The following is a 17,272-nucleotide window of genomic DNA, read 5'->3' as shown; positions in this document are numbered from 1 at the left end:
GAGAACAATAGGGCAGGGAACCGGGGGACACTGGTGGAGGGAAGTTGACACTGCTGATGGGTCTGGAGGTGGAACGTTCCATGTCTAAAACTCAACTATGAATAACTGCAAATCACGGTTTCTTTTTTTTTTTTTTGCAGGGGCCATACCTGGCAATGCTCAGGGGTTAATCCTGGCTCTGTGCTCAGGAATCACTCCCAGCAGGGCTCAGGGAACCATTTGGGGTGCAAGGAATCCAACCCAGGTCAGCCATGTGCAAGGCAAACACCCTACCCGGGGTATTATCTCTGCAGCCTCAAATCACAGTGCTTAATAAAAACAATAAAACCACTGAATAAGAGTGGCTTTTTCTGGAATCTATTCCTTTTTTCCCCCCCATTTATTCCAGAAATATTTTAATACAACTGTAGTAGCAAAGTTACTAAGTCACATTCAAACCACTGAACATATTTAAGGTATTAGTAAAAATAATTATATATCTTTTCTCACTACCTTAATATAAATTATTGGGTTCTTAGAGATGAGACTAACATGCATATTTGTACTGATACTTAAAAATATCTGATGGGGCTGGAGCAATTAGCACAGAGGGTAGGGCGTTTGCCTTGCACGCGGCCGACCCAGGTTCAATTCCCAGCATCCCCATATGGTCCCCTGAGCACCGCCAGGAGTAATTCCTGAGTGCAGAGCCAGGAGTAACCCCTGTACATTGCTGGGTGTGACCCAAAAAGCCAAAAAAATATATATATCTAATAAGTACCAGGAGGATTACTCCACAGCTTAGAAGCCAGCCTCGCATGCTAGAGGAAAAGGCAGCTCAGATAGAGAAGGGACCACCAAGTAAAGGGTGCTAGGAGGGCCCACTTGGGATGGGTGATGCGGGCTGAAAGTAGACTATAGACTGAACATAATGGCCACTTAATAACTCTATTGCAAACCACAACACCCAAAAGGAGAGAGAGAGAGCCAAAGGGAATGCCCTGCACAGAGGCAAGATGGACTGGAGGGGACGGAGTGGGGGTGGTGGGAGGGCTACTGGGATCATTGGTGGTGGGAAATGGGCACTGGTGGAGGGATGGGTACTCGACCATTGTATGACTAAAACACAAGCACGAAAGTTTGTAAGTCTGTAACTGTACTCACGTGATTCACTAATAATAAATAAATAAATAAATAAAATATCTAAGTGAGTATGGATTAAGGTTGTAGAGCTTTAGTCCCTTTTGATCTAAAATTTAACTATCAAAATTTAGTGTTTTCTCTTTAAATGCAACATGAAGTCTGTTCATATTGCTATAGAATGTCAATATCTATGAACATGATTAAACCATGAATAGATTAGTTTACCCACATATATAATACACAAGCACATGCCTTTGATTATTTAAAATTCTAGAATGTCTAGCTAACTAGCTGTAAGCAGGAGCAAACTGTGTCACTGTGAGCAATGGAAAGGTGCACGTGCTGCACTGTGGTTTCATGACCTATTTGGTATCACTATAGTTCTGATTATTTCATAATGTCCAGGTTATGAGACATCAGCATCAAAGCTTATTCTCAACTTGGTCTGTCAATATTGTTAGCTTGCTGTTTACAAATTGAAGTCCACACCCAAATGCCTCAGGTTTCGAATATACCGTGAGACAACTAACAGAAACTGAAACTAACAGAAACTTTGTTACAAAACACCTGTAGATTAGATATAGAGTTCAATGACATTATCCCATATTCTGCAAACTATCTTTATTTATCTATGTATTTATTTTGGTTTGGGGGCCACTTTCGGCAGTGCTCAGCGGTTACCCTGGCTCTGTGTTCTGTAGCTCACTGGTGATGGGACTCAGGGGGTCAGCAGTGCTGGGGACTGAGTCTCCCCTACTGGTATGTGTGGCATCTACTCAATCTGTTGAGCTCTTTCTCCAGCCTACTACTTACCTTCTGTGGTCTTTTCGTTTTTGTTTTTGGATTACACCTTACTCCTGGCTCTGTACTTAGATCACTCCCAGCAGGCTCTGGTACCATATGGGGTGCCGGGGATCAAATTTTCCAAAAGCAAGGCAAGCATCATACCCTCTGTACTATCTCTCTGCCCATTCCCCACTACTTACTTTTAAATACCAGCCTCAAACTATCGTAACTTCTAAAATCAAAAGACATGATGGCACAGTGAGAAATGACTATGACAGCTTACAAGTCTGTGAAAGCACAAGTGATAACGTGGAAATCATGGACTTATCTGTCTTTTTTGTTAGAATGAGACACATACCACAGCAATTTAATAAGTCATAAATTTGAATGTCAAGGGAACAAACACCCCATTCACCAGCTTCAAAAAATATTATTTTTATTAGGATAAGACCCAAGAAAGTAGTCTGGAGTGATTTCCCTTTTATCAAATAATGTAATCCTTTCTGTAACTTGTGATTAACCATGATCTCGTGCCAAGTACAGGTGGAAATCTAGCCCTCTTGACTTCACAAGCCAAACAAAAATGATAGTTGTAACATTTCAGTATTCTGCATAGGCAAAGAAGACAGTGATTACAAAAATGATACTGTGAATTATGGGAATTAACTACAAATGGAAATGTTTTAAATCTTCATAGAGTTACTTTGATCGTAGCACGTGTAGATCAAATCCTTTATTAAGGAAAATCTCAGAAATTTTTACTTAAGCAATAATAATAATAAAAATAAAAAATTAATTCACATCCTTTTCTAAAAGAGAATCTAATTTTCATGTCAGTGTTTAAATCAAGATAAAACCTACAAAATAAATCTCAAGAATTTTTGGCATTCCTGTTGGGAGGATCCTTCCAGGATGGGAGAAGCAAGTTGAAAGTAGACTCTAGACCAAATATAATTGCCACTCAATGCCTCTTTTGCAAACCACAGCACCCAAAAGGAGAGAGAGAACAAAAGGGAATGCCCTGCCACAGAGGGGGATGGGGATGGGAGGGATACTGGGACCCGTGGTGGTGGAAAATGAGCACTGGTGGAGGATACTTAATCATTGTATAATTGAAACCCAAGCACAAAAATTTGTAAGTCTACAACTGTACCTCATGGTTTGTCACTAATAAAAATTAAATAATAAAAAAAAGAATTTTTGGCATTCCAATTACATACTTAGATGAACACATCCTTTGATGTGTCACTTTCATACTTCAAAACAAATAAATTCTTTAAAGGGAAAAAATAAACACACCAGAGTCACTTTAAAAGCATGTTTCTTATTTCTTTTGGTTCTTGAGCCACACCCCAAGATGCTCAGGTCTTACTCTTGGCTCTAAACTCAGGAATTACTCCTGGCAGTACTCGGGGGACCATAAGGGTGCTGAGGAATCAAATCTGGGTCAGTCACATGCAGGGCAAACGCTCTACCTGCTGTACTTTCGCTCCAGCCTCAATTTCTTTAGCATCCATAAATAAAAGCAACAGAAAATTTAGAAATTACTGAGATGATAAAAGTTATTAAATCTGCAACTAATATGTTCTAATTAAATAATATTGTACTCAGACTAAGTGAATAAATCAAAATAAATTATTTTTATACAGGTATAGGAATAGTTTAGTAGTTATATTGATAAACACTTAATGTGAAATTTATTATGTTAAGTTTATTTAAATACATAACATTATGTCTAAATCCCAGCTTAAGTTGTGAGTTTATGACAGCAATGGGGGCACATACTGAAACTGGCAGGGGGAGGGGCAGTGTCACAAAAATCTTTAACTCATTTGAAAATTAATCTTTGCCACGTTTTCAGCAAATGCTTGAGTTGTGTGCCTATTTCATAAAGCTCTTTATCCTGGGCCATTTCTTAGGCGGAAAAGTTTAAGAGGGTCTGGCATATATTAGGATATCTCAAAGGGGGTATAACAGCCCCCCCCCCCCCCCGGGGGAAGTTGCGGGAACAATGGGTGGGGCAGGAGGGCGGGGGAGGGCAGCTGGGCATTGTCTACTTGTTAACTTGAAGATACCTATTCCTGGATCGTGGGCCACATCATAAGACACTTCCTAACCCATTTTACATAATTACCACATGATATCTGATGGGGTTCAAACAGTAGGCAACAAATCATAGAGAAATAGAGTATACTGCCTCCACGGCAGAGCTTGGCAAGCTACCCTGACCCTGAAAGAGCCTCCAATACACTGGGAAAGATCAGTAAAGAGAGGCTACTAAAATCTCAGGGCTGGGACTAATGGAGACATTACTGGCACCCGCTCTAATAAATCAATGAACAAGGGGATGACAGTGATAACAGTGACACAGTGAACTTGAAGATACATCTCCAGCAGGGTACTGAGTTTTTTTTTTTTTAAGGGACCAAACGGACCAAGGTAAATGTGGGAAGCTCAGGTCTAGATGATATACGTAAACATAGTATCTTAAGATCAAACACTAATTCATGTAAGGATTTCTGGTAAGGAATGTGAGAACAAACTAGGAAAATCAACAGTATACAAAGTTACTGTGTAATGTTCTATATCCCATCCCATCATATTAAGAATGAATTGCCCCTTCCTGTAGATCAAAAGACAAGGCCTTACCCAGCTTACCCTTTCTTATAGGACAGGACACACAGAACAAGGGTTAGGGCCCTTGTTTGCTTGCCCAAGCCCCCCTCCTGGTTCCATCCCAGGTATAAGCACTGCTGAGAAGTGACCCCTGAGTGCAAACCCGGGGTAAGCCCTGAACACTGCCCATCATGGCTCAAAAATCAAACAGGGGGCTAGCATAGGAGCAATAAATAAGGGATAGTACAGCAGGTAGGGTGTTTGCCATGCGCACAGCCAGTCTGGGCTCAGTCCCTAGCACCCCATATGGTCCTTGAGCCCACCAGGCATGATCCCTGAGGGTGGAGCCCTTAGCACTGCTGGGTGTGGCCCAACGAACAAGCAAACAACACGCTACATTTCCTTAAAGCCCTTACAGGCACCACAGATAACAAACACCTTTGTTCAACAATGCATATTTTTAAAATATCGTCCTTCCAAACACATGGCTGACTGAATACAGAATTAACTTACTTTTAATTGGGCTCTCTTGAGATGTCTGTCATCTGAATACATAATACAATCAATTTTAGGAAGAGCGCAGGGCAAAAAAGAAGTGTGAATTCACAAATTTTCCATTAATTGGGTTTCTCACCTGACCACACCCAAGCTTCTAATATCTATAAAGATCATGAAAATAATTCTTATTTTCCCTTCCTCATAGTTCTTTTAAAGAGTCAAATAAATAAAATAGTATATATAAGCATTATATAAAAGAGAAGCTTGGGGAAAAAAAGAGATGAAGCTTCAGGTGAAAGAGGTAGTACAGGCGCTGGAGCGATAGCACAGCGGGTAGGGCGTTTGCCTTGCATGCGGCCGACCCGGGTTGGAATCCCAGCATCCCATATGGACCCGAACATTGCCAGGAGTAACCTCTGTGTACCGCTGAGTGTGACCCAAAAGAAAATAAAAAAAAAGAAAAAAAAAGTACAGCAGGTAGGGCACTGGCCTTGGGGGCAGCACACCAGACCCAACTTGGATCTCTAACAGCACTTACAGTCCTACGAGCCCCGCCAGGTATGATTTCTGAGTGCACAGCCAGGAGTAAGTCCTGAGTACTGCCAGGTGTGCCCCAAAACAAACAAAAGAATCAAGTTGTATGCAAATACCTATTATTATCATCATGTCTTCTTAACGAAATTAAACATCACCACAGCAATTAAATTTATGTAACAACTACTTTAAAATTTAAAATGAGAAAAGCACACACTACAGCATTTCCAGTCAACTATTAAATGATATGTTAGCTTACTTGAAAAACACATAAACAACAACAACAAAACCCTTTCACCTTCAAGAAAAAGGAAGACTTGGGGCTGGAGATACCACAGAGGATAGGGCTTTCGCCTTGCACACAACTGACAAAGGTTTGATTCCTTGCACTCCAAAGAGTCCCTGGAGCAACACCAAGAGTGATTCTTGAGCACAGGGCCAGGTAAAACCCTTGAACATCATAGGGTGTGCCCTTTCTGTCACCCCAAAAAAGAAGAAAGAAAAAGGAAGATTTAGTTGCCATTTTCTCAGTGGGTCAAAGGACAGAACCCTAAGAACAATATGCATGACATTTTAGGAAATAGGTTTTCCTTTAATTGGACCTTAGCTTAATCCTACTGCATTCCCACAAGAAACAATTTGATCTAATGAGCCTCACATAAGGGACCAATTTGTTTTCCATTTGTAATTCTCTACACCTAAATAAATCACTTGAAGCACATTTCCTCTTCATTAATGCTATTCTAATCAGCTTCAGTGTGTAATTTCCCAAACACCCATTTTTACATAATTTGAGAAGGCAGTTTCACATATTCCTGGTAGGATTAAAATGAGGACAAGAGTGAGGTGCCCAGTCAAGACAGAACTATGCAGTTTTGGTTTTAAATCTGGTTCAATTTTTTTCTAAAATATTATATTGCAGCTTGAATCACTTGATCACTTGACATCCTGTTACTCATCGATCTGCTCGAGTGGGTGCCAGCAATGTCTCCATTCATCCCTGTCTCATGCTAGTGTAGCCCAATGCCTTCTGCTTGTTCTAGGAACACGAACAGCTTCAAACCGATTGGTCAGGGTCTTGAGAAGAAGTCTGACCATCTCATAGGTGGGCAGCCATGCGATCTTTTGGCGTCCTGGGGAATCCAGTCAGTAATGGCTCTAGTCCAGCGGTCATCTCTAAATCTCATTACGTGTCCAGCCCATCTGATTTTTGACACGTTGGCAAATGAGACAGCGTCCCTGATTCTTGATAGTTGACGGAGGTTGGAACTCCGGATTCTTTCTCTCATTTGAGTGAAGTGTGATACTCCAAGCATAGCTCTTTCAATTTCTCTTTGGGAGACCCGAATAGCATTCTCATCCTGTTTTCATACGGCCCAGGTCTCTGAGGCATATGTTAATGCAGGAAGAACAGTGGAATCGAAGAGAAGTGCCCAGAGCCAGAGATTCTTTGTCCTCTAAGCCATTTCTTTGATGCTCTTGAAGGCATTCCAAGCTGCTCTCTTCCTACTGTGTAACTCAGGTGCCAGGTCATTCGTCATGTTGACTTCTCGACCTAGGTACACGTAACTGTTGCATTCGGAGATGTTTGTCCCGTTGAGAGTGAATGGAACATCAGGAACGAGACGGTTTCTCATAAACATTGTCCTCGTGAGATTCAGCTGTAGTCTGACCTTTCCACACTCATGGTTGAAGTCAGCCAGCATTTGTGCCGCTTGGCTGATGTTTCGTGTTATTAGAATGATGTCATCAGCAAAGCAGAGGTGGTGTAGTTGCCGACCATCTATCTTCACTCCCATTCCTTCCCATTCCAGTCATCGCATGATGTTCTCAAGGGTAGCACTAAGGAGATTTGATGAAATGGTATCACCGTCAATGATCACCTCCCTGTAGAATGGTGAGATCCTCGTAGTGAATCCGCAATACAGCTCACGGAGGATCCTGATGTATTGAGTTTGAATGCCCTGTTTGGCTAGGTCTTCAATGACCGCTTCAGTCTCAACAGAATCAAAGGCCTTCTTTAAATCAATGAACGTTAGACAGAACGGCATCTTGAACTCCCAAGAAACCTTAATGAGCTTGGTTATCATGTGGATATGGTAGATCGTGCTGAATCCTTTTCAAAGGAGAATCATGCGAGCAAGCTGGGTTTAGAAAAGGATCTTCCAGTCCTATCTTGGCATTAAAATCACCGACAATGATCTTGTAGAAGGTGTGGTCTTTATAGAACTTCTCCAGCTCCATGTAGAACTTCTCAATTTCTCCTTCATCATAATTGGATATTGGTGCGTAGACAACAAAGATAGAAACTGCCGGCAGTGAGCCACATCTATTTAAGTGTAATAGCCCGATTTGGGTTCTTAGGCATTCTAATGAATCAATGTTTATGGCCAAATCTATATTGACAAGAGCGCCGACACCACCAATGCCTCTTTTGTCTCATGTTCCAAGGAACAGTTCTTTTCCAGTGTCGAAAACAGTGTGATGTGATTGATGCCTTTTAGTCTCAGTCAGACCAATGATGTCGTACTTTATCTTTCGTGCTTGCACCATCAGGTCCTCAATGGATGCATCCGATGCCTGCGTATGTGCACTGGCATTGAAAGTACAGACAGTCATTTTTGTCCTTCGTTTTGGCAGCCTAGTTTGTCCCTGAGATTTTATCAGCCTCTCCTTCCTCATCCTTCTCAACGCTGCCGTATTGGTGGCTCCTTCAGGGTCAGGGGAATGAGACCCATTGTATTTAGTGGTTTTGGCATATCGAATACGCCATGGATAGCTTGCCAGGCTCTGCTGTGCAGGCAGGACACTCTCGGTAGCTTGCCAGGCTCTCTTGAGAGGGATAGAGGCTTTTAGGGTGGCCTCTAATAATCCTTGCTGGTGTTCCCATGGTTCAAACCATATTTGAACCCCATCAAATATGGTGCAGTAATCTTGTATTAAGTGTTTTATTATGTGGGCCGCAAAGCAGCCGCGCGGTCCAGAAAGCATCCTCAAGCGTGGGGGAAGCTGGGTAGTGGAGGTAGTGGAGGTAACTGAGGTCTGCTGGCTTGAATATAACTAGAATTTAGTTAATGTTTGTTGAATGTGTGAATGCTTTGCTAACACTATTTTCTTTCAGATATATGAGGAAGGATGCTGCCTTTAATTTATACCAAAGAGAAGCTGTATCAGCACAAGCAGCAGCAGTCATTTGCTGGGTGTATTCTATCAATTCTGTCATGCAGGCAGCTGCTATGGAACTCACTATGTATTGCAGTACATGCAACTGGGTGCATCAAAGTTACCGATCTGCCTGACTACTGAAATAGGGAATGCATTTGTACTCTCTACAATGAGTACCAAACAAATAAATAATAATTAATTAATAACTGACCTTTTTTAGCATGCAAAAACCGAGAATTCTTTTTACTGTTTGGCTTTTTGTTTGTTTGGGGGTCACATCTATTGGTGATTAGGCTTACTCCTGACTCCATGCTCAGGGATCACTCCTGGTGGGCTTGGGGGACACATGGGAGTGCCAAGAATTGAACATGGGTCATCTGTGTGCAGGGCAAGCACCCTACCCACTCTACTTTCACTCCAGCCCTACGAAAACCAATTATTGTTAACCCATGGATATTAAAACATTAAAAAAATCCTAGATTGTGTTGAATTACCTCTAAAAATGATAAAATTTGAATTACAATAAAAACATTGATGTAAACAAAATAGCACTGCATTGTAGCACTGTCCTCCTGTTGTTCATCAATTTGCTCGAGTGGGCACCAGTAACATTTCCACTGTGAGACTTATTGTTACTGTTTTTGGCACATCGAATACACCACAAGGAGCTTGCCAGGCTCTGCTGTGCAGGCGGGATAGTCTCAGTAGCTTACCGGGCCCTCTGCAAGGGACGAAGGAATCAAACCTGGGTCAGCCGCATGCAAGACAAATGCCTCACCCGCTGTGCTAGCTCTCCAGCCAAAATAAGTCATTTTAATTTTTTCTGACTGCCCTCTCACTGTGGCTACAAAATCAAGCAGTATTATCACTGAGAACAGTCCCTAAGCTCCCCAGGTATGGCTTGGGAGACCTGGAAGAAACTATCCTCCCGTTGTTCATCGATTTGCTCGAGCGGGCCCAGTAACATATCCATTGGAGACTTTGTTGTTACTGTGTTTGGCATATCGAATACATCACGGGGAGCTTGCCAGGCTCTGCCGTGGGGGCGAGATACTCTCGGTAGCTTGCCAGGCTCTCCGAGAGGGGCGGAGGAATCGAACTCGGGTCGGCCATGTTGGCTGCGTGCAAGGCAAACGCCCTACCGCTGTGCTATTGCTCCAGCCCTACCTGGAAGAAAAACAAACAAAAATCTAATTCAAAGCAATCAGGTCCATTTTTCTCTGCATCTCTATCTACCCTATCCTGAATTTTAAGTTGTTAATATTATTCTTAAACAACAGGTTCCCTTCTCTTTTATTTAGATTTTTGTTGTTGCTCTGGGGATCATACTAGTGCTGCTTGGGTCTTACTAGTGCCAGGGCCTACACACTGTGTTCCAGCCTGCTGGGCTATCTTTCCAGCTTCCCATTACCCCCTCTTTATTGATTCTACTTTAGTAGACTCCAAAATTACAATCCCTTCTTTTGGTTTGTTTTTGCTGTTGGTTTTTGGGGAGAAAGGGCAGGGAACGGTGCTGGGCCACACCTGGTGGTGCTCAGGACTTATTCCTGGCTCAGTCTTCAGGGATCACTTCTGGCAGTGCTCAAGGGACCGTAGGGAGTGCTGGGGATGGAACCAGGTCAGCTGTGTGCGAGGCAAGTGCCCTACCCTCTACAATATATCTCTGGCCCCTACAATCACTTAAGTAGCATTTTCATCTTTTCTCAAACTTCAATACATATGAAACAGGAAGCACTAAAAGTACAATTTATAAACCGCCCAAAACTTGAAAAAGAATGTTTGTTGGGCCAGGGTTTTTTTTTTGGGGGGGGGGGGGGGGCGGGGGGCTCTGACCTTAGGGATCACTCCTGGCAGTACTATGTGGTGCTGGGGATCCAACCCAGGACAGACATGTGCAAGACAAGCGCTCTACCCGCTGTACTATCTCTCCAGTTCCAATCCTCAAAAAATTCCTACTCACGTCTCAAAATTCAACAGATGCTGTTTTATATAACTGATACCTGAACAGCTTTAAGTCTCTCTCTTTTTCACTGTCCCCCTCCCTTCTCACTGCAGAGCTAGGGTAGAGCCCAGAGACTCTCCCACTTTCACACAGGTGAGACATGTGTTCTAGCAATAAGTTAAGAAAACTTAGCAATAAGATAAATCATAAATTTAACGTCAACATGATGGGAAAAGATATTTTCCCATAAAGTTGGAAAATGTTACAGAGGGGTTAAGGTATTTGCCTTGTGCCTGGCTAACCCCAGTTTGATCCCCAGGTGGGTGTCCCCCACCCTCGACAAATTTTTTTTTTAATAAAAATGAAGTTAAGAGTGAATGAATTTTTTTAACTAAACAAATCCAGAATAACAGCAGTTGTTGCACAACTAAAAGAAGTTTTTAAATCCTGACTTTAGATTTTTAGGAATTATTTCAGACGAAAAAAAAATCAGGAAATGAGATTACTTGTCAAGCCAAGGTTGGTTTCTCGACACTGAGAGGAACTGATCTCTGAACTGCAATACTTGAACTGGGATGGATTTTAAAAACTTGTATCTAAGATTTATAGATTTATTTCCAATTAAGTTTAAATTATTTCAAACTAACAATAAAATTTTTTGTTCTTTTTGGTCACATTCTGTGAGTCTCAAGGTACCATGAGGGAGCAGGGATTGAACCTGAGCCTCCTGAATGCAAAGAATGCACTCTAGTCTGTTGAGCTAATGCTCTGTTCCCATAAGTGAAACATTTTTCTTTAATTTTTAAAACTCTTTTTATTATAATTTAGATGATGTTTACAATAGTGCTAATGCATTTTATGTTTTGATGTACAGTTACTGGTCACCACCCAAGTACCCAGGACCTTCATGGGTTGTTTTCTTTTTTTAAAAAATTACTATAGTTTAGGCCATGTGTTTACAATAGTGTTGACAACTATGGTTTTGGTGTATACCCTTATCTCACCATCACGAAAGTACACAAGACCCTCCCCACCAATCTCCCTGTGTTACTTTCAATCCACCTTCTCATTCCTCTCCCCGTCCACCCCCTTTTCCCGCCCCCCACATTTGATATTCTCAATGCTGTAATCCTGGGTCAAGGGCATGTGTCAACTGGTAATGTGTTGGTAGGTTGGTAAATTGGTAAAACCTTGTTTGGTTTCTCTAGATACCTTAGATGGGTGAGGTCATTTGTCCTTCTCGTTGTCCTTCTCCTTTTAGTTTACTTTGCTCAACATGATACCCTCAAGCTATATCCAAGCCCTACTTTTTGTCATCTATCCTCAAAACACAAAACCATTAATTCAGCTATGTTCACTGAAGCACTTAGTACAATGGAAACAATCCAAATGTCCATTGATGGATAAAAGAAGTTGTGGTGATAAAGATCTCTCTCTCTCTCTCTCTTTCTCTCTCTTCTCTCTCTCTCTCTCTCTGTTACACACACAGAGAGAAAGACAGAGAGAAGAATACTAAGCAGCCACAAGAACAAATAAAAGCATAACCAACATACTTTTATGTGAATTTATCCATACCACTAGAATTGACATGGCTGCAGTTTCAGAAGCTCAAGAGCTGAGACAGTTTCTGATAACCTTGACTTTCCATAAAAGGTGAGTCTTACACGAGCAGACAATTACGCAACCAACAAAAACAGAGAAGTCAGAATCTTTACATGAAATGACAGCTTGGTATTTTATCACACATGATTTTACAAAAGTATGTATTCATACATTTGGACCATAACAGCCGCCCACTATTAGTCACTGCCCTTGAGAAGTTCACTATCTAAAGAGCAATGATAAATCACTCAACCAGATACTGTAGTCTAAGGTGATTCAGTATAACATACAATATAAACTACTGAGGAGTAAATTCCTCTGGCCAGCTCATTCTGATATATATATATATATGTATATATATATATATCATCTAGAGCAAGGATACTTAAACTTCTTCCATGCTAGACACTCTTTGACCTGTACAGTTTTCAGTTGACTCTGGGGATACAGGTACATAAAGTGAGTGTATGAACATTTGTTAATAATAAAATCATAAAAATTAATTTGAAAAAAATCATTGTTACTTTAAAATGCTAGGATCTATAACACTGCTAAAGGGTGACCCATGAATCAGAAGGACTAACCTAGTTGTCAGAAACTGAATCTCAGATTCTAAATCTACTCAATGAGAGTTTTCATTTTAACAAAACCCTTAATCCCAACATATAATTAGAAATTTGGAAGCACTGATGAAGCACATAACTGAAAATCAGTAAGTAAAAGTCACAGCTACTTTTAAGATCTTCAGGTCCCACCCTGAATTTTACAAGTTCAACCCCTCTTTTCACAGATTAAGGATAACCTGGAAGATACCACTGACAGAATATGAGAAATAAGGGGATAAAATTACAAAAAGTGACAGTTGTGTAGAACCTTTTCATAGCACCAAATTTACCCTGTATCAGTTTAGATAAGCATAAGGTCTCACCATAGCACCAAAAATTGAACAGTAACCAATGCTCATAAGTTTGCCTCCACTAACTAGACAACAAATTCCTAGAGGACCAGGAGCCTAGTTTTATTTATTTATTATATTTTTGCTTTGGGGGTCACACCCAGTGATGCTCAGGGGTTACTACTGACTCTGCGCTCAGGAATTATTCCTGGCAGTGCTTGGGGGACCATATGGAATGCCGGGGATTAAACTCAGGTCGGCCACGTGCAAGGCAAACACCCTACCTGCTGTACTATAGCTCCGGCCCAGGAGTCTAGTTTTAAACACATATATAACTGAAAACTGAATAACCCTAAGTCACTAACACTGAGTATTGTGAGACATGTATCACAAGACAGTCTCCCATCTGGAAAAGCTAAAATTAAAATGTAACAGCATTTTTATTAAAAAAAAAAAAAAGTAAAGCCTCCTCCATTTTATAACATCCCTTTCACCAAGAAGATCTAAGAGCAGAGGCTTAACTAACCCACGTTCCCAATAGTGAATGTCTTTCTAGTCTCTATTCAAACTCACTTCCAGGGAACCCGACAACAGGGAGAAAGGTTAGAGAGAATGAAGGGAGAGCACAAATGACAGAACACCTGAGAGTTCTTGAGTTCATGAAAGTACAGAGATATCAATGGAAAGCCAAGGCATAGCAAAATACAGCAACCCTAGAAGAGAGCATGCTGCCTCTAGCAATGCAACCCTAGAAGAGAATATGCTACATCTAGCAATGTAGTTTTAGGGAAAATGCTAAAAAGGGGTGGGGGTGGGGTTACTCCTGGAGTGCTCAGAGAACTACGTAGTTAGGGGCATCAAACCTGGGGCTCCCCCATGCCAAGCATGCCCTCCTGCCTTCCAGACCATCCCCTCAGTCCATCCAGCAACTATTCTTTCCGTTTTTTTGCCCGTGTGTACCAGACAGTTCACAATTCGCACCTAAGAACATCTCAAAGACTCCTTAGATCCAGAAACATCCCCCCCCCCCTTTATTCAGCTGATTACAGGCAATTTATGATCCAACAATTCACCGAAAACAAACTGCATGAATTCTAGGCATTATTCTCCAGACAAATCATTGGTCTTCTATTTGCAGGCTTCTTCCATTAAGAGGCTAACCACCCCATCCAACATGCTGGTCATTGGCCACGTGTGACTGACTTTTGATATATATCACTAGCTCACCCTGAGATGGAGGGGAAATGGGAACTGTGAAGACTTGGTAGGAAAAAAAAAATGATGTAAGGGGGCTGGAGCAACAGCACAACGGGTAGGGCGTTTGCCTTGCACGTGGTCGACCCGGGTTTGATTCCCAGCATCCCATATGGTCTCGTGAGCACCACAAGGTGTAATTTCTGAGTGCACAGCAAGGAGTAATCCCTGAGCATTGCCGGGTGTGACCCAAAAAGAAAAAAAAATGTAAAATTATCTAGCATTTTTCCTTTTTTTTAAAAAATAAACAATGATTACATATTATTTTAGACTGATGAAGTAGAACTAAACAAGGTTAATTTCACCCCTTTCTTTTTAGTATTTAAGGTGATTACTGGAAAACTTATATGGCTTGCACTGGGCAGTGCTAGACCAATTCCCGGTCATTCTTCAAAGTCTAGTTTCAACACATCTGCTTCCAAAGAGCTTCCCCCAATAACTGCAAGTGGAAATAAATCGTTTCTGCCTTGTCCCGCAATTCTCCTCTCTTATTCACACTCATAAAGAACTGGACCAATCTTATCTTCTTAAGAAATATACCTGTCACAGTTGTGCCATATAATGGAACTGAGGACAGAAACAAACTAGGTCACCAGAAGTTTTCCTTCTACACCTTAAAGTGCACTAGGGTGACGTTATTTAGCCTGTGAGTTTAATTTCCCGATGACTATATTCACAATTCTTCGTTTTCATTTTTCTCCTTAGAGACTAAAGTTCACATCTACTAATGCCTGTGTTACTTTTAGCCAGTGCCAAGGAGTTGCAGGCGTACAACGCGTGGAACAAGTAAATCTGAAACTACTTACTACACCTGGTCAGGATGCACTAGTAGTTTTAGATTTACTCGTTCCTGGACAAGCCGCTAAAAGTTTGTTTCCTCTGGCATGCCTTGCATGTGGAAGAGGCCTTGGATTCTGTCGCCAGCAACCCCATCCAAAAGTTCCTCTTTTTTATAATTTTTCTTATGAAGCTGTCCCCATATGTGCAGTGCGGATATCAAACCATTTCAAAAGCATAAGCGTTTCCCAAAGATGCAGGCATCAGGGTTTACTGACACCCACCAATAATTTTATTAGCGTTCCTCCCCACAGCCTGGATTATGAATCGGGAAAGCACGCAAAATAGGTTTGGGAGCCCCAAGAGCAAATGCCATTCACCACCGCATTCCAAAACCCAGGAACTCCGGGGCTGGGGGCGAGGCTCAGTCAGCAGCTGCAGGGCGCCAGCCTCGTACTTGCGGGGGAGTACGAGAGTAGGGAGACCCGGCTGGATTCCATCCCCCGCACCTCTCGCAAAACAACAACAAACCCGAAGCTGGGACCACCGAACTGCGGAGGCGGAGCCGAGGAGGAAAAGAGGCAAGACTTGGGGGGCGGGGGAGAGTGACAACTGGTGCAAACTGTGGGGAGAGCCAAATGAAGTGTGTATATATATTTAAAAAAAAAAAAAACTTGGACGAAACATTTCACTACGCCTGGGCGGGTGTGTCAGCTCCAGAACCCTCCAGCCGAGGTGGCCGCGATCATTTCCCAGGGGTCTTTTCCCACGCCCGAGGGTCCGAACTGCAGAGCGAGGGACATTGCATCCTCCAAACTTCCTCCCCGGCCGACTTGAACTCTCCGGTCCGGGGACGCCGACCCACGCCAGCCCCGAAGCCAACCCTCTCCGGCAGATTTCGAATGCCCGGAGAAGCAGGGGTTGGGGGTGGGGGATAAATAACATCCAACCGTGGCCCAGCAGCTGGACAGACGCCCCAGGTCCCTTCGCGTCCCGCCTGAGCCCCCCACCCCGTGCGCTCGGAGGGGACCTGGCCAGCCAGAGGGGGCGGAGCAGGGCTGCCGGCCACCTTCGCCGACCGGCCCTCGCGCCCCCCGCCGGCGCCTGGCGTGGGCCCCGGGGAGCCGGCGGTGGGCTGAGGACGGGGCCGAGTCCCGGGAGCGAGAATCCGCCCGGGCTCTCTCACTCACCAGCCGTCGTCGCTCGGGCTTGGCAGTGGCAGAATCTCCTCTCCTTCCGCCATTGCTGTTGACGTCCACGTCACTTTGCCGAAAAGTGGCGCCGAGACCCACGGGCAGAGCCAGTGTCGTAAAAAGATCCTCGGCCGGCCCGGACGGTTCTTCGGGAAGGAAGGAAGGAAGGAAGGAAGGAAGGGGGGGAGGCAGGCGCTGGGGAGGACGGCGGCGTCACCACGACGACCCCAGGTGGACAAGGCAGTTTCGGGGAGGAGACTGAGTGGAAAGCGCTTGGGTTTCCCCGCCCTCCTCCGCCCTATGTCAAAGACTACATGTCCCAGCATGCCGCGGGCCGGGCGGGGGCGGAGCCCGGCAGGGGGCGGGGCCTGGTGCGGGCACGCGGACCCCGGGGAGGCTCCTGGGTCTCCAGCGTCGCTTTTCTTAGGGGCGGGGCGGGAGTGGGGGAGGCGGGGGGAAACGACTCATCGCTTCTTCCCTTCCAGCTTGGCTTCAAATTTAGCCGGCAGGATGGAGAGGGGTAACTCGTGGAAAGAGGAAGGGGAGATGGAAGTTGCCCCGGGAAGGCGGTGTGACGAGATAACCACACTTAAGTCATTTCCTTCAGCGACAATAGAGTTGACGGAAAAGAGTGGGATGTAAGGAAAAGGGCGTGCCCCCCCCCCTTGGAGGGCATCCTCAAAAAGTAGAAGTGGAGGAAAAATATTTTGAGCCTGAAGACTTAAAAAAATGGGCACTGGTGGATGGATGGGTATTTGATTATAGTATAATTGAAACCCAAGCACAAAACTTTGTAAGTCTACAACTGTACCTCATGGTGTTTCACTAATAAAAAAATTTTTTTTAAATGGGACAAGGCGGGTGGGAGGGAGTGTCAGCCTTCAGTAA

General features: G+C 43.4%; 1 protein-coding gene across 1 annotated transcript in view; it reads right to left on the bottom strand.

Annotated features, from left to right (window-relative positions):
- The window catches only part of TBC1D23 (TBC1 domain family member 23), an 81,155-nt gene extending 64,609 nt beyond the window's left edge, over window positions 1–16,546 (bottom strand). The window contains exon 1 of the mRNA XM_056119305.1: window positions 16,382–16,546. Within this exon, the coding sequence (XP_055975280.1) occupies window positions 16,382–16,434 (53 nt within the window). The 5' untranslated portion in view covers window positions 16,435–16,546. The remainder of the gene's footprint in view (window positions 1–16,381) is intronic.
- Between the last annotated feature and the right edge of the window lie 726 nt (window positions 16,547–17,272).

This window comes from Sorex fumeus, unplaced genomic scaffold, assembly GCF_029834395.1.
Source record: "Sorex fumeus unplaced genomic scaffold, SorFum_2.1 ptg000041l, whole genome shotgun sequence".
Taxonomy (NCBI): Eukaryota; Metazoa; Chordata; class Mammalia; order Eulipotyphla; family Soricidae; genus Sorex; species Sorex fumeus.
The sequence above is the reverse complement of the archived record's forward strand: the minus strand, read 5'-3'. Positions and strand labels throughout refer to the sequence as shown.